Source organism: Acanthisitta chloris, unplaced genomic scaffold (genome assembly GCF_000695815.1).
Source record: "Acanthisitta chloris isolate BGI_N310 unplaced genomic scaffold, ASM69581v1 scaffold3839, whole genome shotgun sequence".
Classification (NCBI taxonomy): Eukaryota; Metazoa; Chordata; class Aves; order Passeriformes; family Acanthisittidae; genus Acanthisitta; species Acanthisitta chloris.
In genome coordinates this window covers 191419-217362 of record NW_008692979.1, presented here as the reverse complement: position 1 = coordinate 217362, position 25944 = coordinate 191419, and the positions used below count along the sequence as shown (strand labels likewise).

The 25944-nt window shown below is 38.9% G+C and overlaps 1 protein-coding gene across 1 annotated transcript in view; it reads left to right on the top strand.

Annotated features, from left to right (window-relative positions):
* SPOCK1 (sparc/osteonectin, cwcv and kazal-like domains proteoglycan (testican) 1) overlaps positions 1–25944 on the top strand; it is a gene marked incomplete at its 5' end in the record, with an annotated part of 117873 nt that overhangs the window by 14594 nt on the left and 77335 nt on the right. Inside the window, one exon of the mRNA XM_009082883.1 lies at positions 13794–13926. Coding sequence (XP_009081131.1) covers positions 13794–13926 — 133 coding nt within the window. The remainder of the gene's footprint in view (positions 1–13793; positions 13927–25944) is intronic.

Sequence of the window (25944 nt, the reverse complement as noted above, 5' to 3'; positions counted from 1 at the left end):
TTCCTGCTTAGCACCTCATCCATAGTTAATTTCTTGAGCCTCTCTGTTTTAACTGGGTATAAATTTTTCATTTGGAACAATACTTTAGCTTAGCAAAGGAAGAGCTCAGAAGTCTGAGGGTTTTGTTAATTAGATCCTTTGTTAGCTCAGAAATTTCTGCTTCATTTTGAACCAACTGCCTGTCTAACTGAGGTTTGTAGTCCTTTCAGAAACTCATCTTCCAGTTTTTGATGAAACCAAATGAGAGCTATTCATTTTGTAATGAATTTCAGCCAGTGCCAAAATGGAAACTCTGCTCTCTTCACAACTGAGGAGAAAACAGCTCTGACACTGACACCTTAGGAGCATGACCAAGATGAGAAAAATTATCTGTAGACACTTGGTCAGGAAACACAAGCTGAAGTTTCAGTGCTCCTGTTATTCAGTGGTCTGATTCCTTCAGCCATTTAAATTAAATGTTAAATTCCAAAAAGTAAGGAAAAAATTAGGATCACTAGAGTGTGAATCCAAAACACAGTTATCAATACATCAGACAGCTGCTCTACTGCAAGTAGAGTCAGATTTACCTGAGAATAAGATTTACCAAGCCTTTGGCTTCCTGGAGATGTAAGGCAAAGGGCTCAGGCAGGAGCTGTCTCAGAGCATGTAGATTAGTTTCCAGTGCTGGAAAGAAACAAACTCATGACCTGTATTTGACTTTTGCAAATACATCCTTCCCTCACCAAAAATAATATTTACTAATGATCCAGAACTCTGATAGGGCTAAAGGTAAAAGTGCATTTTGTTCCTAAGCAATGTACAGACTGAAAATAACAGAAGAATAGGTTGTAAAGAAGTAAAATGGGAGAATGATTGGTGAGATGATCCGAAAGAATTTTAGGGAGAGGTAGGACATAGATAAAATCATGATTTTCTCTTGTGCATAGTGGAAAACAGAAAGATGATGTGCTCTGCCTTGAATCTGGGAAAACAAGGACATAGTTAAGAATAAGTCCAGATAACAAATGGGATAATAGCAAAACAGTGACTGAAAACCAGAGAAGCTGATGTGAGAAGAAATATGGTTTGTTTGGTTGTGACATAGCAAACTTCTGATGTAGACAAAATGTTCCTGAGAGGAAATCATGATAATGGCACAAAGAGATAGAAGGATAAACCAGAGAGGACAACTCTAAAGTTTCTCAGACATCCAAGGACTCAGGTCTAGAAAGGTAAGAAGACTAGACTATCACAGATAAAGCACCAAAATAATATTGATGTACCATTTAGAGAGAATATAATACTTAATATGATACTTCCTAGCAGAGAGGGGGAAAGAACAGTTAAGAGTAGATGAAGAAATAACTGCTTCTCCAAGAGGCATCTTATCTGAGGTTGAATGAAGCAGAAGGAAGTTTGAGAGGTTGGTGGGGAAAAGTGCTAGGAAAAGGAGATTGGGTAGGAGGAGGTCAGAGCACAGTGGTCAGGCTGAAAGACTGGAATCAATCTGGTTAAATACAACAGTGAGTAGGGAAGGATACTGCAATTTTTCCACGATTTGATAAAATTTTCCTAAGCAAGCTGGCCAGATCTTGAGAAAATAGGGCTGGAGGGGAGAGTAGGAGATGTCAGCCAGGCAGAAGGCTGACCACAGACAGTGGGGTTTGAGAGAGGAAAAGTGTTTTATGAAGAAATGAAACAACATTGGGGAAAAAAAAAAAAGAGGATTCATTTGCAGCAAAAAACCAAATTAGTGCAGTCCCTAGATTTCCACCACAGCAGCAGAGAAGTGGTGGAAAAAATAAGAATAAAGTACAAGGAATCAATAGTAAATCCCTAAAGGACTGTGGAGAGTAGAGGATTGAAAGAGAAACTGTTGAGAAAGACATCTGAGAGCTCACAGGACTAGAGCTCACTATGCAAGAAAAATGTGGTCAGAAGAGTAGTCATCTCTTATGAGTGAGAGGGTTGATTCCAGGTTAGTCCAAATGAGTTGATAGAGATGAAGAAATATTGACCCTTGTTCAGTCCATTAGTCTCTCTCCAAGCTACAAAGGGTGAAAGAGGACAAAATCAGAGTGGTGAAAACATAGATGTGTAGGTGACTACAGCACAATAAACAAAAGGAAAATGTATGCTGAAGTGAAATTTGGGTGGGAAGGAGTGAATGAGAGTAAGGTGTCACATCTAAGCCAGTAAGAGTACCTGCACTAAACTGATTCCTGTTTAGTAACTCAGCAATAGTATTAATTTTTTTATGATCATTTTTTCACAATACCTGCTAAAGTGCCAGATAATGTTCTCTGTCTAAATATGTCACTGGTTGAGTATCCCTTTTTCACAAGGTAAAATCTGCTTTTGAGGAAGCTGCTAGCAAATGCTGGAACTTTCAAAAATATAGATGCATAGCTACATCACATTTTAATGGCACCATGAGCCTCCATGGTAGGGGAGCCTATGGAGCTACATGGTGAAAAATGATGGGAAGAAGGAATAGTTTCTAACCCATGGTTGCTAGGCTTCATGATTCAAGGTCACAGCAAAGTGAAATCTTAATGAGTCAGTGGAAGTACCTCATGAAATGTATATCTTGCAGTTTCTGCAAGTCTGTCTATTACATTCATCTTCAAATTTTACCTAAAGGTGTGTTTCCCCATGTGCTGTCTCTACACTGGATCATGTGCATTCAGTTAGGATCATAAATTAATGTGATTATGTAAATTCTGTCTATCAGTCTGGGACCTTCCTGAAGCTGTGGTCACCTTTCATTAAGACACAGCCTGATATAAGATGGCTAATGCTCTTGATGGCCTCATTTGAGAAGCTGGGAATGGTATAGATATTCTAAGCTCCATCTCTAGCATCAAATAACCAGACAGCACTGAATACATTGAGAAATTCAGCAGAATGTTTAGACATTCATAGTACTGAGCTCTGTAAATCAGCAGTGCTGAATAAGCAACAGGGGCATTAGCCTATTTAGATGCTAAAAAGGATGAGATTTTAAAATTACCCAGCTCCTCACAGTATTTATAACTGGTTTGGTTTGCATGCATTTCACTGACATTCATTTTATTCTGACATAGGAAACTGCATTCTGATGATTTCCCCAAACCAACCCTGAATAGTGGATTTTGACTACACTCTGGAGGTGGCTTTGGGATTGATTTTTTTTTTTTTTTAATTATCTGTTGTTTGACAAGCCAATTCTATTCAAAAATCACACATGAATTCTTAGGTAATCAATGCTAATTGTAAAAATCCTCAACAGCTTAATCTCCTGTAGCTTTCTTGAGAATTTAATAAACCTCTCTCATAATAAAATGTGTCAGAAGGGGCAAATATTTTGCTAGCACAGCTTGTAACTGATTGTTTGTACCATGGCACCAAGTATTCACACAACAGAAGTACTGTGCAGTCATTTTTAAAAAGAAACATTTGGGTTTATGCCTTAAGGGCAAGAATTTTGACTATATTTTTTGGAAATTCATTTGCTCTCTCATTCCTACCAGCAATATGTCAATTTTTTTTTGGTGAGGATTGCATGTTATTTGCCTTAGGAAAAGCAAAACCAACATAATGAAGCAGAACACAGCTGAGCTGTCTAAAGATGCTTTGTGGGGGGGTGTTGATTTTTCCCCTGCAGTTGCAAAGTGACAAGAAGATTTCTGAAGCCTTTTTGCTTCAGAAAAAAGAACCCAACAAACTCTTTCTTTTTGGGCAGTAGGGCGTTTTGGAATGTAGAACTAAAGATTCTGTTGCATGTGAATGAGCTGTGTCATTGGCAGAATAAATAAGGCTGGATTATAAACCATACTGAAGGGTGTAGAGGTGATGAAGACCCCAGTGTGGGTCTGCCACCTATTTCAGCCCATTAATATGTCCCAATTGTTTCATTCTGCCAAGCAGCTGAATGTCTGTAGAGACATGAGACATCACAGGATTGATGTAGACCTCTGCATTTGGCCAAGAATGAGGATGCTTTGAAAGCTTGTCCATCTGCAGCTTCTGGGAGGTTCATCAGTCATATTGGAACTTTTCAGGGCTATTAGATGCTGCCAAGAAATCTGCCTTGATTTTTAGCCTTCCTAAGAAACCTGTGCCTTTGTGGAATATTTGCACAGCTACAGCCACCCAGGGCTCAACGCTGGAACTGGAAAGATGAGCTGTAGCAGGGAAAGGGTGGAAAATGACTGCTCTGCCACGTTTGGTGAAAACAATTTTGAAGCTGTCTAATTGCATGAAACAGGACATAGTGAGGGAGGATCAGCTTTCCTCCCCAAACTAACCTGACAGCACAGATTAATCTCACATGCCATCAGCAATTCAGCTTCCTTGGAGATCTTGGCAAGCTCTTCCAGCAGGAGGAGGCAGACCTGATCAATACATTATTTTAATATCAAAATAATCAGATTCTGGGCAGAGAAAAGGAACCTTCATCCTATTCAAATGTATTCTTTTTTTCTGGTAATGGGGGGAAAGCCCATAGGCTGTCATAGAAGGAAAGAAAGAAGGTCAGTGCCAAAAAAAAAAGTATTGCATTTGCTTCGCTGCACACTTCACCTTTAAACACTCAGTGCCAAGTTCCTGCATCTCGTGCAGTGTGTGAATTCCAGGGTTCAGAAGTGGCTGCTGGAGATTCCTACAAACTGAGGAGTGGTGAAGATTTCAGCTTTAATTAGGAACTTCCTGCTATTTCCCTTCCTCCGTTGAAATTCAAGGCACTTCGTTTTATTTTTACATAGTTTGGTGTCTGAGATTCCTTTTTATGTTAGTAGAAAAATAATGATGAAAAGAAAAATAATTCTCTAATGAAAATTCATGAGAACAGGCAGAGTTTAGAAGCTGTGTTATTTATTCAGGAGAGCACAATGACTTTTAAAAACACTGAGATTTTACGTTTCTGTGGATTTTTTTTTGCTTTGGTTCTGTTCCTTTGTGTGCCTTGCCTGTTTTTGTACCTGTGCAGCTGTTGAGCATATGTATTCAGTCTAAAACTTAAAAATCATTTAGAATTTAGATTAAAAATTAATTGCCTGTAAGCACAATAATCTGTTAGCTAAGACTAAGTGGAACTTTCAAATACCATTGTTATGGATTGAAGTGCTCAAAAACAGAAATCCATATGCTTCTCTAGTGGCCTTAATAAACAGTCTCAGCATTTTTAGTCCAGGAGGAATAAGTAAAGTCAGGAACTAACATACAATCATAGAATCATACAATCACAGAATCATAGAATCAGCCAGGTTGGAAGAGACCTCAAAGATCATCAAGTCCAACCCTACCATGGTCACTAGACCATGGCACTAAGTGCCACATCCAGTCTCAGCTTGAAAACCTCCAGGGATGGTGAATCCACCACCTCCCTGGGCAGCACATTCCAGTGTCTGATCACTCTCTCTGTAAAAAACCTCTCCCTAATATCCAACCTAACCCTCCCCTGGCAGAGCTTGAGTCTGTGCCCTCTTGTCCTGCTGCTGGTTGCCTGGGAGAAGAGACCCTAATACTTTGTAGAATGTCATATTATATCTGTTTAGACACAGACCTTGCTGTTGTCTGAGTAGCCTTGCTCATTCAGGGTTCTCTGACTCTGTTGCTGGATCTCAGAAATCACCTGCAGCAGTTGCATCACCTCAGTCAGTCTAACAGACTACAGCTTTTCTGGCTGTCTAGGTCCTCAAAATCTATGTCACCTTTTCCAAGTCTTCTGTTCCTTTAAAGCACACAAGAAATAAAAAATAAAAAGATTCCTTCATCTTGCAGGATGTATAGCCCTGAGCATCTGGGCCCCAAGACCATTGTTTTCTTTCAAGGGTTGTTTGCTAGCTGAACCTTCTGGGATCCATGCAGGAAACTTCAGGGCATTTTCTCTGCAAGATATGTCAGGTTTTTTCTTGCAAAACACACTGCTATTCCAAAACTTCCAGCCCTCCCTGTGTCTGGCTGACAAGTTCCTTCTGGTACATTGTTTCCCTCATGCTTATTTTATACTGCCTTCTTACTGTTGGTAAGAAAAAAAAGCTTGACTCCCTCTTCCCTTGAAAATACCTGTTTTTCATTTCATTGGAATGCCTCCTGATACAACTGTCACCTCAACAGTTGAGATTTTTTCTTTAAGTCTTCCCTAAATTTTTCATCTCCAGCTCTATATTGTGAGTACAACCTGCTCTCTGGGAACACTCCTGTGGCTACTGGTGCTCTCCAGCAATGGGTAGATTTAATTCCCAATATAATCTCATTGGTGTCATTGTTTGAAAGGACAGCAAGTAAGTAGACTATCCATTTACCATGGGAGAAAGTTTTGAATGAACTTCACTCTGCCAGAAGGGTCACCAGCAAGCCCCATAAAGAACTTTTGTACATCTAGCAGGGTAGAGTGAGTAGTGGCCTTTTTATTTCTTGTAGCTCTTTTAAGACAGATCTGTTGGGGAGCAGATATGAAGGCAGCAAGAGAAAGTCAAATCAGATAGCTGAAATTATTTCTTTGTATGCTCAAATCAAAGTGACAGGATGTAAGTGCAGTAGGATGATGCTGAAATGCTGGGCAGCTATGCATGTTATTATTCTTTGTATGTGAAAGTGTAAAATCCAGGTAGAGAAATTGCTGTAATCATATGTCTGTTCTCATTTTACAGTGTTTGGACTAAATGAAGAGTCTGTATCTAATTCAATAGCATAGTACCCTTGTTTTATAAGCTAATATGTGTAGACTGTTTTCTTTACATAACTTAACTAGCAGTAGCTCAAGGTATACACAGTTCTTGTGAAGAATATGAAAGGTTGTAGAAATGAGGCCAAGCTCTAAGCTCTAATAAACAGAATACAAAAATGATACAAAGAGAGAATTGCCATTTATACTGGCAAATTTCAGCTCTGTCATACTTTTCCTCAAGAACAAGAGAAACAGCTTATGCAAAGGGAAGATAGAAACAGGCAGGCACTGCTGGGTTTATCTTTGCTGTGATAAGCTTCCTTCAGGGAGACAAGAACAAACTGTGCACAAGGCATGAAGAAGGTACAGGCAATACATTTTAAACTCTTCCCACAGTGAATTGTTCCAGCTTCAGGAAGGCATTCAAGTTTGCACTGTCAGAGCTCCTTCCAGCTTCTCAGGAAGCACAAATACTTGGTACCAACTCTGGTGCACTGAACTTTTCAATTTTATTTTAATAGGGATTGAAGCAGTTGGATATGGTTTGATATAAAGTCTAGAAAGAAAGAAAGATGGATGATGTTAATCCTAATCCCACCTAGAGTGCTTAGTTTGGACCTGCCTTCCAGGAAACCTGTTAACCTTGGGGAAGATTTTGCTTCATGGAAGAAATCTTTGGAAAAGACCACTGGGAAGAGATGGTCTTTCATGGGATCAGCCCAGCTAGGGCCAGAGCTCCGAGGGCTTTCAGAATTCTGGCTTTAGAGGAAATAGGAACAAGAGTTTTTGTCCCTGTAGCACTTTACATTTTAAGGCATTTGCAAAGCCCCAACCTTGGGTTCTCAAGGTCACTTGCAGCCTGAGATAAACTGGCACACCTCTATCTAGACCTCGAGTGGCAGTGACAGTAAAGTTCAGGAACACCATTTAACCTCCATGAAATAATTTGGTTGTATCAAATCAGTGTTTTGTGCTTAAAGCCTGTTGTGTCAAAAAATGCCTGACCAGCTCAACACTATTCAGAGAGGACCTGAAGTAAGTAGCTGTATGATTTTAGGCCCAGAAAAAAAACCAATAGGTGAGCACTGCAAGTAATTTGCAACATGAATTGAACCAAATTCTATGTTTGTGTAGCATCAATGAAACAGTGAGTTGAAGAACAGGATGAGACAGTACCAATCTCACAATTTGTTTACCTGATACTCTCTATCAGAAGAAATTGTGTAACTTACTTGTGGGGTTTTTTTTTTTTGAGAAACTTGCTGCTGTTATTTGCAGCAAACCTTTGAAAAATCATGTAACAAAAACTCCTTTGGGTAAAGTGTCTTTTTCTTGTCCAATAAAATTACTGAATAAGTTCTAAAGTCCTAAGGAGAAACTTCTACTTATTGTCTCCTTCCTCCCAAAACTTTGCAGGACTTTCAAAACAACATCCTGCCAACTTGTGTTCAAAGGAACCTGCACTAAACCCATCAATGCTTAATCTGCTAGTTCACTGTATGTGCATTTGGGAATAGCTGGTCTTGACACAGAGTAGTAGACTCTTGATGTTGTAAATTTTCTTTGGAATGAAGAGTCTTAGTGCATTTTGTTTCTTTCCAAATACTAAAGTTCTGTTACAGCTTAAATTGAATTTGCACTTGGACGATCAAATATAACCACATAAAAGAACAAAATCAGTCTTGCTTAGAAAAACTGTTGATATTTTGCTTGTTTGTTGTTGGCAGGGATGAGACAAATATTAATTAGGAAAAAAAGTTGATCTAATTTGCCATTTGAAATGATATTATAATTTCTCAATTGTTTTCCTGAGTTTTAGTCATTATCTTATGTAGCAATATGATACAGCTTATTTAAATATGATATGCCCCTCTTTCATGATAAGAAGTTGTCTCAAACTTGAACACTGATACTCTCTTTGTGCATTCTGTATCAAATTTACAAGTTCCCATTTTTAATTTCATGTCTTTATAGACCAACTAATCATACCATACTGTATTCACCACAGCTTTACCTAGAGACTCCATCCACAACAGAAATCAGCTGCAGAGCAGAAACAAAGAGATTATTGTCTTCTCAATATGTAAATTCATTAAAATAGATCAATTAGTTCAGTAAATTGTAAGAAAATGTAATAGTTTAAAATAGATCAATTAGTTCAGTAAATGGTAAGAAAATGTAATAGTGTGGAAGTATTGGTGAAGCTAAGCTTTATCCCTTTCATATCCCTATTCCTGAGTTGTGGTTGTGATGGTTTTTGGTGATGTCCTCAGGTTTCACCCTAAGAGATGAATTATTGCCTTTTAAAAATGCCACTTTAAAATATTTGAAAGTCTTGATTTTTTTTCAAGACTATTTAAGGACAAAAAAAATGTTATTCATAGTTCAAGACCTGTGTAAAATTTAAAAGAAATCAAAAAAGCCAAGTGTAAATGTAAAGAAACAAAATATCATTTTTGTGCAAGTGACTTTATTTTGGCCCCTGGTTTTGCCAGAGGTTAATTCCATACATGTTCTTCTGTGCTGAGAAAATGAGGTAAGAAAAGATGCAGAGTTTCCCTAAACAGTTCAGCCCATGTCATCCAGCCACAGGGTTAGTCAGGAATTGAGGTTTTGGGTTTGTTGGGGTTTTTAAAATATGAGCTATTTGCTTAAGGCATTGAACTGAATCAAAGGCAGAGTTCAAAGCCCCCAACTGGCTCTCAGTGCCCTGAACCCCATCAGGCTGGTTGGGGTGGGTGAATCCTTACAAGTGCCACCTGTGGCAAGGCTGCCCCAGCTGAGACTGAGCTCCTGGCCCTGCAGGGCTCACCTGGAAGCCATAAAACCTTGAGTGGAGCCAATTTGCCTTGAGCTTTGAGCTCCTTTTTTCCATGGCCAGAGCTTTGTGCTCAGCTCTGGGCTGATGTGCAGGTGGCTGTGACTTTGGGGCTCTGAGTGGCCACAGCTCCCCTGGATGGTCCTGGCATCTGGCTGGCAGCATCTGCACGCCCTGCAGCATTCTCCCTGTTCCTGGGCAAGCCAAAGAGATGTCATCTCCCTGTATTTTCACAGTGTGTGGTAACTAGTCTATCTGGGTGATGAGTAAAGAAGTTGAGTCACTCTACGTTCTCCCTGTGTGAATGCTTTAAGCCACTAAAATTTTTTTATGCCTTAAAAATGTTAAGAGGTTGAATTCTCTAAGACTTGACTACTCCTTAAATCTTCTGCTTCTTGGTGTGTCAGTACACCACTTTAAAAAGCAAAAGCAGGCAGAGTTTGTCTGTAAGTTTTAACACTTGACCATAATTTTCATGTGTGTTTGTTTCTGGAATATAGAAAATAGTGGGAGATCCTTTAATCCAAGATTAAAGTTGATTGTCAGGCAAAAAAAAAAAAGGAATAAAAAGGCCTAATTTGCTCTGGCCTGGCTTTTTCCTGATGTGTTTATTCTAAACCAAGATGATTAGCATAGCAGAGCATGTTCCCAGAGTATGTGACTGCACTTCCATTGAGAAGGGATTTGCTGGCTGCTGCTCATGGCAGCCAATATTCTTGTCTAGGTTTTGTTTGTTTGGATGTTTGATGTGTTGTTAGGAGTTATAGGATTGAAAAGCTTCCAGAAGTCTTAGCCAGCCTCTCAAAATATCACTCCAGAAAAAATACATGTTTATATTTGGAAAAAAATAGATGTTCTTTTTACAAAATAGGTGCTTACCTGTAGTTTTGGTGGGGATGTGGAATCTGGGTATCCAGTTAAAACTTTCAGCTGTTACTTACTTGGCCAAGCTGACTAAAATTATTTTTGACTTGCTTCAAATACAGTGACACTTCACATGATTGTTTCTGACAAAACTGCAGCTTGAAAAGAATCTATTAATTTTTGAAAACCAGACTATTTCTTGCAAATGACTGCCCTGCTACCAATTCCATGCACCTGCAGGAGTGAGGAGCTGCAGGTTTCTTGCATCTTTCCCTGTCTCATTGCACACATTATATGAAGTGTGACTAAAATTGTGAAGTTTTTGTTTTGAATGAATGCTTTGAGATCTACTCCACCATGAATTCTTCTTGTTATTAAATATCACTCTTGTTTAGAGACTAGATTCCCTCTTATTAGCAAAACAAAATCCTGCAGGTGAATGAGGGGGTAGGAAGATAAGAATGTTTCCTTTGTTGTCTATAGGCAAAATGCTGCAAATCACACACAGGTGAAACTGTTCTAGTCTCCACCTAAGGAGACACACCTGGTTTGTTGTCTTTGAGGCAACTGCAGTGAGAAAAGAGCTTAGGCCTAAGGCTCTGCATGTTGTTTATACTCTCAGTAAAGTGATGGAAAGGGCCACCAGGCTCAAGGAGCTGCTGGAATGACTCGAAACAAACAAATTTAATTACTTTATTTTTTCTAAGTGGTGCTGGGAGAGTGAGAAACAGCATAAACTCCAGAATTTTCCAACAGGAATTAGCTTTGCAATGTGAATCTTGAAGGAATCATAGAAGGATTATAAAAATTAAGAACACGTGGTGTAAGGTTGTGCAGAGATGGGTAAGAAGGCATGTCCAGAATGAAGTTTTCTGGATTTATAGGGCAGAATACCTGATGTAGTTTGATCCACAAATGCTGCATGATGTATTTTGTACTTGCAACAAATCCAGTGATTTGTTAGGCATCAGTCTAGCTAAGAACTTCAATCTACATTTCATTTTGATGAGGTGCTCGTTAGTTCAGTTGCTCATCTCCATCCTCTGTGCTTCGTGGCTAATGGCTTTGATGATGATGGCACTAAATCACACACTTCAAGTTTAGCATTTCTTATCTGTTTTTCTATACCTAATCCTAAAATGCTTTTCATGGCAATTTTACATGTAGGCCAAGATCTGTCTTTTGACATTGTGGAAATTGAAGTCTGTGAAAAGGGGAAAGGTTTGCTTTTTGCTGTGACCAAACCTTGGTAGTTTGCAGAGGAGAAGCTCAGATTTTTTTCACCTTTCCTGGCAGTGTTCAAGGTCAGGCTGGATGAGCCTTGAGCAACCTGATCTAGTGAGGAGGTGTCTCTGCCCAGGGCAGGGGGTGGGACTAGATGTAAGGTCCATTCCAACCCTTAAATTCTATGATTCAGTGATTTGTCTCCAGACTCTGCTTGTCAGTACCTACAGTATGGCATTCAAACATATTTTTGACTCTGAGTTTGTGCATTTCCAGAAGTGCAGAGCTGTAAGTGAAGTGAATGAGGAAATTTTCATGTCCAGCTAAAAAAAAAAAACCACAAAAAAACCAAACAACAAAAGACATGCCTGTAATCAAAAGAGCTCAGGAAAATAAGATAATCATTACATTTTGATCACAAAGCCTTGTTGGGAGCTGCAGAGAAGTTGGTTATTCTGGAAAATTTCAATAAATTGTTTGTACAGCCTCAGCATAAGAAATCATTATCCACAGAGCTGGTTTTGGAGGTTCAGAGCCAACCAAGCACCCACCCACAGCATTTAACCTCTGGTATAATGGCACCTCTGCAAGGCAGAATGGATCTGGGAGGGGGAGTACTGCTCTGTGCATTAAGAAAACTTCAAAATAACGAGGGAATTTAGTCTTAAATACTTGGCTTCTGTTTTCATAGTTTATTATATCATGATTGGATTCCTTCTGTGGACACAGTCTTCTTAATAATAGTATTCATCTCTGACAGAGGTTAGAGCTGAAGAAAACTAGAACTGAGATGAAAGAATGGTATTTTTATTATTTAGCAGCTGAACGTGTCATTACATCAGAGTTGATATTGTGTAGCAAATTGCAAGCTGTAGTGAAATTGCTCTAAAAAGGATCTGTATATATTTTTCTAAAACTGTGATAAAGTCATTCAGCAGCACATTGAAATACATTTCTAGCTGAACTGTTATATCTCTTTTTCCCATGGTACAAGAACAGATGGCATTTATTTTTCTTACCAGTCCCTAGCAAAGCTGTTGTGATGCTTTGCCTTCCCTTGTAAATGCTTTCAAGTGAAGGACAAGTACACATGACCATAATGAATCTGCATTTTAACACGAGCTCTCGTGGTTTCTAAAGCAAACTTTTAATCAGCTTACAGCATCAGTCAAGTGGTTCATTACAAGGGGAAGATGAGCTGTTAGTCAGAATCAGTGGCACATGTTTCACAGGAAGGTTTTGAAGCAGATGTGTTTTTCATAGACATTTTTAATGCAACAAGTGAGTATTCCATAACCTGAGGGCAACTGCATGGGACAAATGCATTGATGGATCTGGAGGTGCTCACTGTCACACTAGAGCATTCCAGGGGGGACTGTAATTGATCTGAGAATCATAGAATCAACTGGGTTGGAAGAGACCTCAAAGATCACCCAGTCCAACCCTACCATGGTTACCAGACCATGGCACTAAGTGCCACATCCAGTCTCATCTTGAAAACCTCCAGGGATGGTGAATCCACCACCTCCCTGGGCAGCACATTCCAATGTCTGAGCACTCTCTATGTAAAAAATCTCTTCCTAATATCCAACCTAACCCTCCCCTGGCAGAGCTTGAGTCTGTGCCCTCTTGTCCTGCTGCTAAATGCTTGTGAGAATCTCAGCTGATCATTCAGTAACTGGTGTGCAGAGAGAGTTTCTGCACATAGTGACAGATATTTGGGGCTTTTATACGTTTTTTTTATAAACATAATATAAATTGCAATGTTTTCTAAAGGATTTTGTTTTAAAATTGTTGCAGCCTTAACAGAAATCTCGCAGCTCTGAAAATGTCTCTAAATACAACCTGGTGTAATGTTACTTGCCTGCATGACCAGAAACACTGCATAGTTCAACAAAAGGCTCTGTTCTGTAGCAAAATCATTTGTAGTGATAAATCAAAATGAAACTGCCAAGGACTGTAAATCTAGGGCTGCCTACCCATTTATGACTTTTTAGATTGCCTGCTCTAATGTGCCATGTTATAGAAGCATTGTTAGGAGCTGTATTTAATTTACTTGCTTTAAATTAGGCTTTAGTGGATTTGGTAGTGCTGGCTTAATGGTTGGGGTCCATGAGCTTAAAGGTCTTTTCCAACCTAAATGATTCTAAATTAATACTGTCTGGAAAAACCCATCATTGCTTGATTCAGAGAAAGTTTAATTTTTCTGGTTTATACAAAAATATTCAAAAAAACATGGTGCGTCATATTTTACAGCCTTCGACAAAAGAAAGGCAACTTGGCCCAGAAGCACTGGACTGGACCAGCCAACATAGTCAAGTGCAAGCCTTGCCCCATGACACATGCCAATGCTGTCTGTGGATCTGATGGACATACCTACACTTCCAAGGTGAGTTCTGCTTGTGGCCTGAGATCCCTGTGCTCAGCCAGGCTGTGGTATGAAGATGAAATGCCTCTCCTTAACAGGCAGTACTAAATTCCAGTCATCTTTGAGAATATTTTTGGTGGAAAAACTGCTAGTAAATGTAGGGTTTTTAGATATTTAACAAACAGCACATTAGCATGACAAATCCGAATCTTATGACTTTTATGATTCATGTTTCTCTAAACAGCTCATTCTCCTAAAGAAGTAGAACACTTCTAATATTGATGATGCAACAGAAAAGAAGTAATTTCATCAGATTCTCCTCTTCAGACAAGAGGATTTGGGGATAGTTCTTAAGATTTGGTCTCCAAATGATAAAATAATTTAGCAGTATCTTTCTTCAGTGATAGATTTATTTTTTTAAATTATGGTTTTTCTTCTAGGCTGCCTGTGGTTTTAATAGGCTTGTGTGCCAGATGCACATATATGGTACCATAAAAAAATTCCCATAACCCAGTGGGGATAAATTGGCTCATTGTTATATTGAAAATATGATCACCTTAGGGCTTTACTCAATAAAAGAAACTGGATTCACAGTCATTTAGCATTCCAGATCTTCCATTAGCAAATAAAGCCTTCCATGTCTTGGATACATGTTCCATAAACAGCACTTTAGGCACTGGAGGGCATGTTTAGCAAATACCCTTAAGGTTCTCTTATCTTTGTGCATGCAAGGTAGGGTTTAACAGCCAGTAAAACTACCCTTGAAAATCCAAAAATAGCTTCCACCCAAAAAAAAAAATCCAGGAAAATGAAACAATTGGGGGGAAAAATTCTCTGCTGTGATGTAGTAGTGATGATGCAGCAACATTCTCTTCTCAACTGGGCAGCTTGAATTCTCCATCCAGAAATGGGCACAAATATGAAAAAGCTGCCATGGCTCAGTAGTTTAAGCCTCTCTCAATTATAAATCCAAAAATAGCTTCCACCCAAAAAAAAAAATCCAGGAAAATGAAACAATTGGGGGGAAAAATTCTCTGCTGTGATGTAGTAGTGATGATGCAGCAACATTCTCTTCTCAACTGGGCAGCTTGAATTCTCCATCCAGAAATGGGCACAAATATGAAAAAGCTGCCATGGCTCAGTAGTTTAAGCCTCTCTCAATTATTTGCATGGCCAAAAAATCAGCAGTTAGCAGGAACTGTCATCCATGCACACACAAACTGCAGAAAAATTGGCTATACATTGCCTGTGAAGCATGTTACTCTTTAATACTCTAGAGTATGCATTGCAGTAATTTAGCATTGCTACTCTGGATTAAAATTGGGCACATTTGAAAAAAAACTTCTGTCTCAGCTCTTGAGAGTATGTAAGGTATTCTGCAGGAAACAGATTTGATATTCTATAATAAATAGATTTCATTGCATATTGTGTCATCCTCTTAGCTCATTTCTGTGCATCTTACCTGCATCTGTTAGCTCTGAGTGGTTTTCTTTGGCCTTCTCTATTTCTCACCACAAAATCTAAATGGCTTCACCAGAAGTTCTGCCAATGTTATAAACTCACCAAACTGTTGTGATTATGATATAAACCTGACAACTGTAATGAAGAAACAAGACAATTCCTGTTGCTGACACACTTTACTGTCCAAGACTCTTCCCAGAAGTTGCCTCTGTTTGGTTTTTGATTTTTTTTTTCCTGACAACTGTAATGAAGAAACAAGACAATTCCTGTTGCTGACACACTTTACTGTCCAAGACTCTTCCCAGAAGTTGTCTCTGTTTGGTTTTTGATTATTTTTTTTCCCAAAGGAGTCTTTTAAAAGATTTATTCTGAAACAGCTGTTTCTCATCTTTATTTATTGTATGTTTAGCTATCAGTTGCTCCTGTTGTGGCAAATATTTTTTCAGGAGACCAATTTTAGTAACTGAGCTGAAAAAACTTTAGGCAGAGCAGTAACATGAAATAGTATATGTTAGTCTCATATCAAATAACCTATTTATGCTCAGGAATGTTCATGAGTTTCTGGTATTTTTTGCAAACAGAATATACTGCTTCCCTCAAATTCACTGTTAGTTTGCACCAGGCAATGTGAGTCCTCTTTCTTGCCTTTAAGTCACTAAAATCAAAACGTTCTTTGGTAGTTTTCTTTCACTTGCCAGTGCTGTTGGCAAGTATCATTTCTGGTATTGACAGGGAAAATGCCAAAAGGTGAGCACTGCTCTAAGTAGTTATGTATTGGTATGTGACTCTGCATCCCCCACTTTGTGAGCATCCAGTGATGTGCTGGGCAAAGGGACAGTTTCTTGTTCAGCTTGTAAACAAAAATGGACAGTAGCCACTACATTTCAAGGGAATAAAATCTGAATTTATATGTCAGCAGCCAGGAAGGACACACAGGCACACTAGCCTTTGATCCACCCTGGCTCAGTGTGCTTTTGGCCTCTGCACAGGTTTTGGCTGCACAGCAGGGGCTTAGGTTTGAGGTTTGGGCTCATAGTTCCTGGCCTGGTAGAGCAGCATCAAAGTGTTTCACTAGTGACCTGGAGCAGCTATTCAACATCAGCAGTAGTGTTTGTACCCAGGGATTGCTCTTTCCATTCTTTGAACTGTTGGCTAAGGAAAATAAGAGTGCCTAGGAAAGGACACAACAGAAGTGTGACTGACTGATCAAATGCAGGTGAAACTTGGGTGTCAATAAATGCACAGTAATTCACATTCATCAAAAACAGACATACCAAATATAGATATCACAGGCTCTCATTTAGCCACTCAGTCCCAGGAGAATTCTGTTTCTCAGAAGACATTGTAGACCTAGAGGCAAAAATTTCTTAATCAAATTGGGGAATGTCATTCAAACCAAAGCACTCAATAATACAAGGGTCATAAGAGGGGAAAAAACCACTAAAAGGTAAACTCAACTGCAGTGTTTTTGGACTTGCATAATTTTGTTATATATCTGGACACTTTATAAACTATCACCCCTTCCTGTGAACTTTGAACTCTGAGGGCTTTAGGTTTATCAAAAATTTCACTGAGTCTCTAGTCCCTGCTTGAAATGCAGATGTTTTAAAATGCACACTCACTCTCCCATAATAACTTAGTCCAAAGGATGTGCCATTTCCTGGGTATAACAGCTCTATTTAATATTGTGACAATGCAAAGCACTTCTGTAGATTATTACAGTCAGAGTTTTCAAAGCTCTTGAAAGTACTAATGAATTAAGCTTATGAGGTACGTAAGCTCTGTAAAGAGCGCGATGTAATTAGTTAATGTTTTTGTGAGCGACACATTAAGAAGAATAACTTTGTAGTTGTCAGTTTTACAGGAAGTTTAATTAAGCTTGTTAATAAAGCAATTACCTGAACATGACGATGACTGCACTTTACTAGTCAGAAAATGAAAATTAGGATGATCTTAAATTACAAAACATACCACCTCGATGACTAATGGTCCCTTCAAAGATGGAAAGGTACGTTGGTATAATTATTATGTTTCTAATTAGGTACATTGTTGTTTTGCAAATTTTAATTAAATCATTGTGAACTAATTAAGTCCATGATCATGTCTCTTTTTGTTTGAAAATGGTAAAATCATCTCCTGTTGTCGTAACATTAGGTAATAAATTTGATTCTAAGGGATGTGCAAGAGAGAATTTTCCAACAATCTTGAAACAGGAGGGGAAAAAATTATGACCAAATTAATGAGGAACTATTAGCTATATGTGTGCAATGTGAGAGCTGCTATGTTTAATTAGGACAGGTCTGTATTCTGAAGCACATTTAGCAAATACTTGTTAAAGTGTCCAAGTGTTGAGCATTTAGTGCAACATGGTTTGGTTTTTCATAATCCCTTTTGGCTGGATCACCTGTCCTCTAGCTGTGGGATGCTGTTACTCAACTGTGCTTTTTTTGCACAATTTTTCCTCTCTGTGGTTTGTCTAAGGGATGACTTAGCCCTTCCTGATAGAAAATAAGGTACTCAGCAGAGGCTTAGCAAGTGTTAGGTTCTGTTGTGTACCCAGTTAGATGGAGAGTTGGAATAAATCCTGTGTGAAATTTTAGCTTTGGTTTGGTTTTGTAAGGGAAAATTAAGGAAATAAAGAGGAGGTGGGGGAAAGGAAAGACAGGAAGAATAAGATAAGGTAGGATATGGTTAAAGAAATCTATGGAGGAGAAAATTAAGTCACCTTTGTGCATCTACTCCATGGTCAAATTTTAAAGATTGTTGGTGGGAACTACAAGAACAAATTACTCTTTCCTTTCTATTCTCCTCATTTTCTTCATCATCTTACTTTTAATCGATGAACTCAAACCTTTTGAGTCCAGAGTCTAGGCCTGACATAGTCTGTTGTGGCTTGAACCTACACATGGTAGATCTGATAGATTTCCCAATTCTTCCCCTGACCTATGCTGTGATGCTAAGCAGTTATGTTACCTTTATTCCTAGGCTGGAAAGATTTGGACTCCCAAAAAAGTACTTGCAGAGCTACTTTGAAGTCATGATGACAAAGCTTGCATAATTTAGGTTTGCAGAGTTGGGATGCTGTTCTCTTGTGTTATACTAAATGAGTCTCTACACAACATGACAGCACCATTGCTAAGCTTCCCGGAGTTTTCTGATCAAGTCGATCAGGTTTGGTACTAAATGAGTCTCTACACAACATGACAGCACCATTGCTAAGCATCCCGGAGTTTTCTGATCAAGCCAATCAGGAGTTTTTTTTTATGGAGTACCCTAATTCCTTTGTGTGGAAATTGATAGATTTCATGGGATGTGGCTATTTTGATGGAGTTTTTTACAGAAAAAATATTTTACAGCATCATACCTACTTCTGTATTCCAGTAGCAGATGTTCAACATCCATTCCTATCTCATTATTTGATTCCATGGGTTGCAGGGCATTTCCTAACTGCAGCAATGGAGCTGATACAAGGCTTTTAGCACTACTGACTTTATTCTCCCAAACAGCCACAGGGAAAGGCCAGAGGGCTGTGGGAGAACTAGAATTTGCCTGATGTTGAGTACCTTTGTATATCACCTGCTTGACTTGGGCACTTCTGGCTACTGCATTCCCACAAGGTAGATGTTCCCTCAGCCTGTGCTCTGGGCCCATGAGACTCGAGTTGTATAATCCAAAAGCTGTGTGAGGCTGTTATTGCATAATCAAGTCCTAAATAATAAATTTTGTCTCTCAGAAGGCCAAACACGCAGAGCAGCCACAGCTGCAGAGTTTATTTGGCTTGAAGCATGAGGTGGGCAATGTTGTTTGATCAAGTGCTGTTTATCCTAAAGACATCCTGTTGTTTATATGGTGTTTTTCTCTGCATGATCTCAAAGACTGAGCAGAGAATTGGGAATAAGGTAGATCTGTATTCTTGTGTACTTTTTAATCCATGCCAGTGTCTTAACATAGTGAAGTGTAAAGGGCAATTTTGCATATGCTCAAAGAATGGCATTTCTCTTTTGGTCAATTAATATGCTCCAAAAAATAAAAGGCTTTTTGCCTCCTTATTTCCAGTGCTGCCTTGTAGGGGGGTTTTGACCACAAATTAAAAATCCAGGACAAAGCTCTATCCTTTCCCCTGGTTGGGGTAACCTGTGTTAAAATGCAAGGGAACTGGGAAATACAACTTTTGCCCTCTGCTCACATAACCATGCAATTCTGCAAATTCCTGAGCTTCCTTTTCAAATCCCAGTTAGTTTTATGTTGCGTTGAAGAAGCTTTTCCTTTCCAGTGGTGTCAGATAGTAAATTCAAAATCCCAAACAATGCTCTACCAATTTTATATCCTACCTGGGAAAAAAATAGCCCTGCATAACCACTCATCTGTGCATAGTGACTGCTTCTGTGACAGCTTCCCAGCTAAAACCCATGAATATATACATGTTTGCAAGGATTTTTACCTGACATAGTATGAATTGTGAGGACAGCCAAAATAGAGGTTTCTGCAGTGACTCAACAGATAGAGGGAAAAGTGAAGAGCTCTGGGCAATTTTTACAGAGTAAGGGCTGCTTTGTCATATCACCAGGTTTGAGACTCTGTGAATTAATGAGAAATTGAGGTGGCCCAAGACATGATTTCTTTCAGAGACTGTTTGTTGCTATCCCTTTAGTCTTTGGAGGAAGAGGCTTCATTAACACAGTTCTGCAAACACAGATGGAGGATGAAGGGGGGAAAGCCATCAAAAAGTAGCCAAAAAAAAATAGTAAGAGAGAACCTACAAAAACCTAGAGGTTTTTTAATCCCATTAGTAAACCTCTTATAAAGAAGATACAGATTGTTTTTGTTGGAAATGGGTTACTAAAAACTTTATTAAAGCCATTGGTCAGTGGTAAAAGGAGAAGGGGGTGGTTGTGGTTCTGCTGGAGGTGGAGGCTTGTGATTCCTTGGATCCTGCATAAAGGCAGGACAGAGAAACACTGGAGGTGTTCTGGGAACAGATTTAGATGGATCATAATTGTTTGGTCTTCCTTGGTATAATCTCTTTTAAGATAGATCAGTTAAAATTTATACCACTTTGATTTCTGTTGGGGCCTGTGAGCAAAAGGTCATGACAGAAAGCAAAATTTATCCAAAGTTGTACCTCCAAGTTTTAACAACTATGAGTGAAGCAAGCTGGTCTAATTAGGGTATGGTGATGTTTGTCTCCTTTCTCCAACCTTGCCTAGCAGGGGAAAAGGGTATTTTTAGTTTGTTTTTCCATATTCTAACATTACTCAGTCCAGAACAATTTGGCCTTGCACAGACTTGGGTTCCTTGTGGTAAACATATTGTGTCAGTTTCTAAATCCATATTTTTTTCTTTAATTCCTGAATCTCTTATTTTACCATATTAAGGCTTGTCGGAGTTGAATGTTTTAATTATCAAATCAAGCCCTCAGAATCTGGAGGAGATTACAATTAAATGTCTCTATTAGGTGGGTTGCTGCCAAGTGGTAATTCATTCTTCATACTGTTTTGGTAACTTGACCATAGAGAAAACACTTTTCAATATGCAGCTGCAGTAGTGATGTATAAATACCATTCTGGGAAATGCAGGATAAGGAGCTGTGCAGAACAAAATAACCTTCAGGTTTCCAACAAACATGCTCCACTGTTGAGTGACAGGGAGAGGTGAAGTTTCAGGCAGCACAAGGCTGTTTCTCTCACATCCAACTCCCATAAATTCTGTACCAGCCTGTTTTCCCAAATGGCTCTGATAATACTCAGAGCTCTCTAAAGCAACTGGAAGTGCTCATCTTTTGGGGCAGGATTTTGGAGTGGTTGTCTGGGTTTTTTCACTACTGCTCCCACAGGATAATAAACCCTAAATAAATAAAAAAAATCTACTCTTGTGGGTGTTTTATGCTTTCTTTTCTATTACAGTCATTTAAATTGACTGGATGTCATTGATAGGATTTACTTAAATGTATCTTTGTTAAATTGGATATATTCATGTTTACCCACTAAGTCTCCAGAGCCTAATTAGACCTGTCATATGATAATATAGTTCCTCATGTTTACATGTCAGTTGTTACCAGAATACCCAAAAAAAAACTCTATGAAGAGGTTGAGAGGGTGATGTGTGGGGGTGAGTCATAAGTGTCTAAAATATCTTGGTCAAGGTATCGACAAACAACAATATTTTGGGGTTTTGTTATGGCAATTTCTAGTATACTAAAATACTTTGGATGTTTCATTTTGGTTTTGGTGTTTTGTGGGGCTTTTATTTCTTTAAAGAGGGGAAAACACCACACTCCCTTCCTCTACTAGCAAGAGACAATGCTGAAGAAGTGCAACTCATTGCAGTAAGAGTTTGATCCCTGTGCTTTTCTGATTTGTCCATATATACTTTTTTTTCCAGAAGGCTGAAATCATATTTAGAATGTCACTGATTTTTCTCCTTCCCATTTGCAAAGTTCTCCAGTGTTGAAGGCAGTGTTTTTATTTAGGCACCCAGGTAACTACTGCCAATAATTAGAACTCTGAATATGTAGCACACTTGCTGCTGGCTGCTCACTATTCCAAAAAGCTCAGGAAAACAATGTTTTTCTAGGGAATGTGCTTAAATATATGTGCTAAAGTCTTACTGAATTAAATGAGACTGCATCTTCTTAGCATCTTGAAAAATGAAGTTATTTGCCCATTTTAGAATGGAAGACGTAGGACACTCAGCCATATTTTACACACTAAATGTGCACCAAGTTTAGAACACCAGTTCTCTAGAACATCCAAATGTTTGTGGTTTTTTTCCTGGTGTTGGTTGTTCTGTGGCTGAATTATTTTTTTCCTTTGCTGTTCATTTTATTTTTAATTCTCCTTACCACGTTGTGTTAGATTGATGAAAAGTATTTGTTGATGAACCACAGTCACTAGCAATGAGTTTTTCTTGGGCATGTTACCCCATAGGAGAGAAGATTAGATGCTGCTAAAATAAAAGGATAACTTGAGGCTTTTTCTTTCCATGTGTGTGGAAAAGGCAGCACTGAGTGACAGAAGACAATGTTCTTCTTAATAAGCTTCTACATTAAAATTATAGCAGGTGCACAGGGAGAAAGACTCAGCAGTGAGTAGACTGTGACTTGTGTACTTTGAATCACTGTGTCAGTAATGATGGATGGAGCAAACAATAAAATTTGACCTGTCACATTATGCTTCTGATGCTACAAGCCTTAAGGCATTTGTAATTGGCTTCAGCTAGCAATGTTAATGAAGGTGGATTGGAAAATTAGATTATTTGAATGATACAGACTGCTTTACATTTTTAGTAGTCAAAAGAAAAGACTAGAAACTCAGAGGTACTGAAGCCATAAGCCTTGTTCTTTGTAAACTCTCTCGTCCCTGTAGAATAGAGGAGTAGGTTTTAGATAAGAGTTTCATAGTGTGTAAAATATGAATTATTTTAAATGATTTTGTGGGGCATAATTTTTAAGCAATGTGTGGGAGGTGCAATGCACATGCTTTCCATTGCACACATAAATCCCATTATCATAGAATCACAGAATTTAAGGGTTGGAATGGACCTTACAGATCATCTAGTCACAACCCTCCCTGCCATTATTATCTTCTTCATATTATACATCATGCTCAAATGTGCCCCTATAGTATAACAAGACTAGAAAACACATCTTGGGCTTGACATTGCTCAGTGAGTTGTCAGTGTGGCATGAAGTGCTCAAGTGAACACATTTCTCATATGTAAAAAATCTGTGCAGTATAAATGCACAACTAAAGTGGAGTTTAAATAGTCATGCACAAAGTAATTCTGTCATATTGAATGTGTTTAGTTGGTATTAGAAAGAAATCATATTGATATCCTACACATAATATAGAGGAGATATTGTGATGGGTGTTGCAGGTAGAATGATGTGCATGTTTTCCAGTGAAAGGATTTTATAGAATAATGTCAGTCTGAGCTTGTAGAGTTTTCATCACAATCAGTATTCTGAAATTTCACTGAATTGAATGCAGAATTCTGGGAGGAATGTGTCTGGATTCTGAAATTTCACTGAATTGAATGCAAAATTCCGGGAGGAATGTGTCTGAGCCCTCAAAATATCTGTACCCTGGGCTGAAAATCAGCTGAGAACCAGCTCAATGATAACTTGCATGTTGACAGTTCTTCCTGAGGAGACAGGGAGTGGTTTGAGGGTGGTTTTTTATGTGTGTTTTGGGTTTGGTTGTTTAAAGGTGAAGTGGTGGAGGTGGGACAGAGTGCTCCAAATCTTCAGAGCACAGAGTCATCCCAATTACCTTTTGATAATATCATAAGGATAGGGCCATTTTTAGATGACTTTGTCTTTTCCCTTCGAGTGCTATTCATATCCTCTTCTCCATTTCCCCCTCCCTTTACCTCCAGATACTGTGCTTGAGAATCTTTGCTCCATCCAAGCAAAGGGAACAGCAGGAAGGAGTTGGGAGCATTGCAGAAGGTGGTTTGAAAGTGACAGTTTTAGGGTAGAATCTGTAGGAAGGAGAAAGAAGAATGCAGAGAATATTGTAGTGGGCTGGGAAGATATAGGGAACATGAATTCACAGGAAAATTGGACTTTGTTTCACTGTTTGCAGAAAAACTTACACAAACTGGGCCTGTGCCCAGTCTCTGGCAATTAGATGATACACATGGAGTTTCCTGATTCACTGAGGGTTTTCTTCCCAGAGGTAATACCACACAAAACAGAAGCAAAGAACTCAATTAGTTGTATTCCCTTCAACTGTGAGATTTGCATCATAAATAGAGGAAAGGAGAGAAGAGAATTTCAAATACATGTAGTTATACCTGTTGTGAGATTTGCATCATAAATAGAGGAAAGCAGAGAAGAGAATTTAAAATACATGTAGTTATACCTGTTAAATTTTATTTCCATATGCTTTGGAGTGTGCTCTAGTGATGTATACTCTTATTTTACCCACTTTAATGTGCTACCTATAGAAATAAGCATGTAAGGAGAAAGAATGTTGTATTTTTGTGATCCTTCTAGTTTGCTGTGATGTAATCTCAGTAAAGCCATTTCTGCTGCAAATACAGTGGAGTGTGTTTCCTTAGAGAAAAAGGTATATTTTGTTCTGTCTGTATGACAGTGGCAGATGTTTTTTCTTGTTAATGCAAGCTTTGCCTTCATTGTTTTTACCTGTGCAAATTGAGAAAATAATGTGAATTGGGTCATTTTGGGTCTAGCTGACTGTACTTGATTTTTCTTGCAGGAGATCTTGATGAGGAGGTAGGGAAATAAAGGAGAAAGGGAAGTTTCCTAGTTTAGTTTTCAGTAGGGCTGGTCGTGAGAGCTCGGTATGACTTTTTGCAGGTTATAGAGCAGAAACCTCAACAGACTTTTAGGAACCTCCATTGTCTGGAGGGGAAAAAAAACACTTTTTTACAAACTATAGAGCAGAAACCTCAACAGACTTTTGGGAACCTCCATTGTCTGGAGGAAAAAAAAAACTTTTTTATAAATCAGTGATAGGAGGAGGAGAGAAGCCCAAAATATCTTTTAAAAAAAAGTTTCTTCAGGTAGCACAGGTGGGGTAAAGAGGCTTTAAAAACTTCAGCTGTTGAATGGGGATGGTGGTGGCACAGAACCGTGTTCATTTGCATTGCACGACGAGGATGAGTTCAAAACTCTAAGAAATTATTAATAGAAAAGCAGAGGCTTTCAGAGGGAAGATGACACTGTTATTCAAGCTGTCTCTTCCAATTCCTGTGTAGGATAGAAAAGGCAGGAAAACCTTGTAGGATGCAGCACTAATCTGGGGTTCTGCCCAGCCTGGCAGAGTTCACCCTGCAGGACCTCTGCAAATAGTTCTCATGTCCTGGGGCAGTACATGGCAGCAGCACACAAATCCTCCCCATTGGATTCTGTCTCCTGCAGAATATATCCACCCCTGCCTGAGCTCTTGGGGGTGAATTGAAACAGCTGATGGGCCTCAATCAGCAGGGGAATATATTTGTCCTATTCTTACATGTTGATCTGCAGCTGTGCACCACATGGTTCTTGAAAATTGGCCTGCAGTCTTAATAATTTGTCTTGAGACATAGAATTTCTTTTTGTACAGACATGTAATCACACCATGTATTACATTTTGTCTGCCACTGTGTACTGTTTGGCTTTAGGTGAATCTTTGGGGTTTTTTATTTTCTGTATTATGCTTGTGCTAACTGGAGTGTTAGATTAGCCCCAGCTAAGTGGTGAGATGGAATCTGGCTTTTTTTAGTTAGTCAATAGCTGTCCTTCTCCTCCATGTGAGGAAGAACAGCTTTCTCACAGCTTTCTCACACCTCCCTAGCTTAGGATGACACAGCATAATGTCTGTAAAGACCTGAGACCTGTTTCTGTTAGGGTATTATGCTTGTGCTAACTGGAGTGTTAGATTAGCCCCAGCTAAGTGGTGAGATGGAATCTGGCTTTTTTTAGTTAGTCAATAGCTGTCCTTCTCCTCCATGTGAGGAAGAACAGCTTTCTCACAGCTTTCTCACACCTCCCTAGCTTAGGATGACACAGCATAATGTCTGTAAAGACCTGAGACCTGTTTCTGTTAGGGCTGTAAATACACCAGCTCTTTA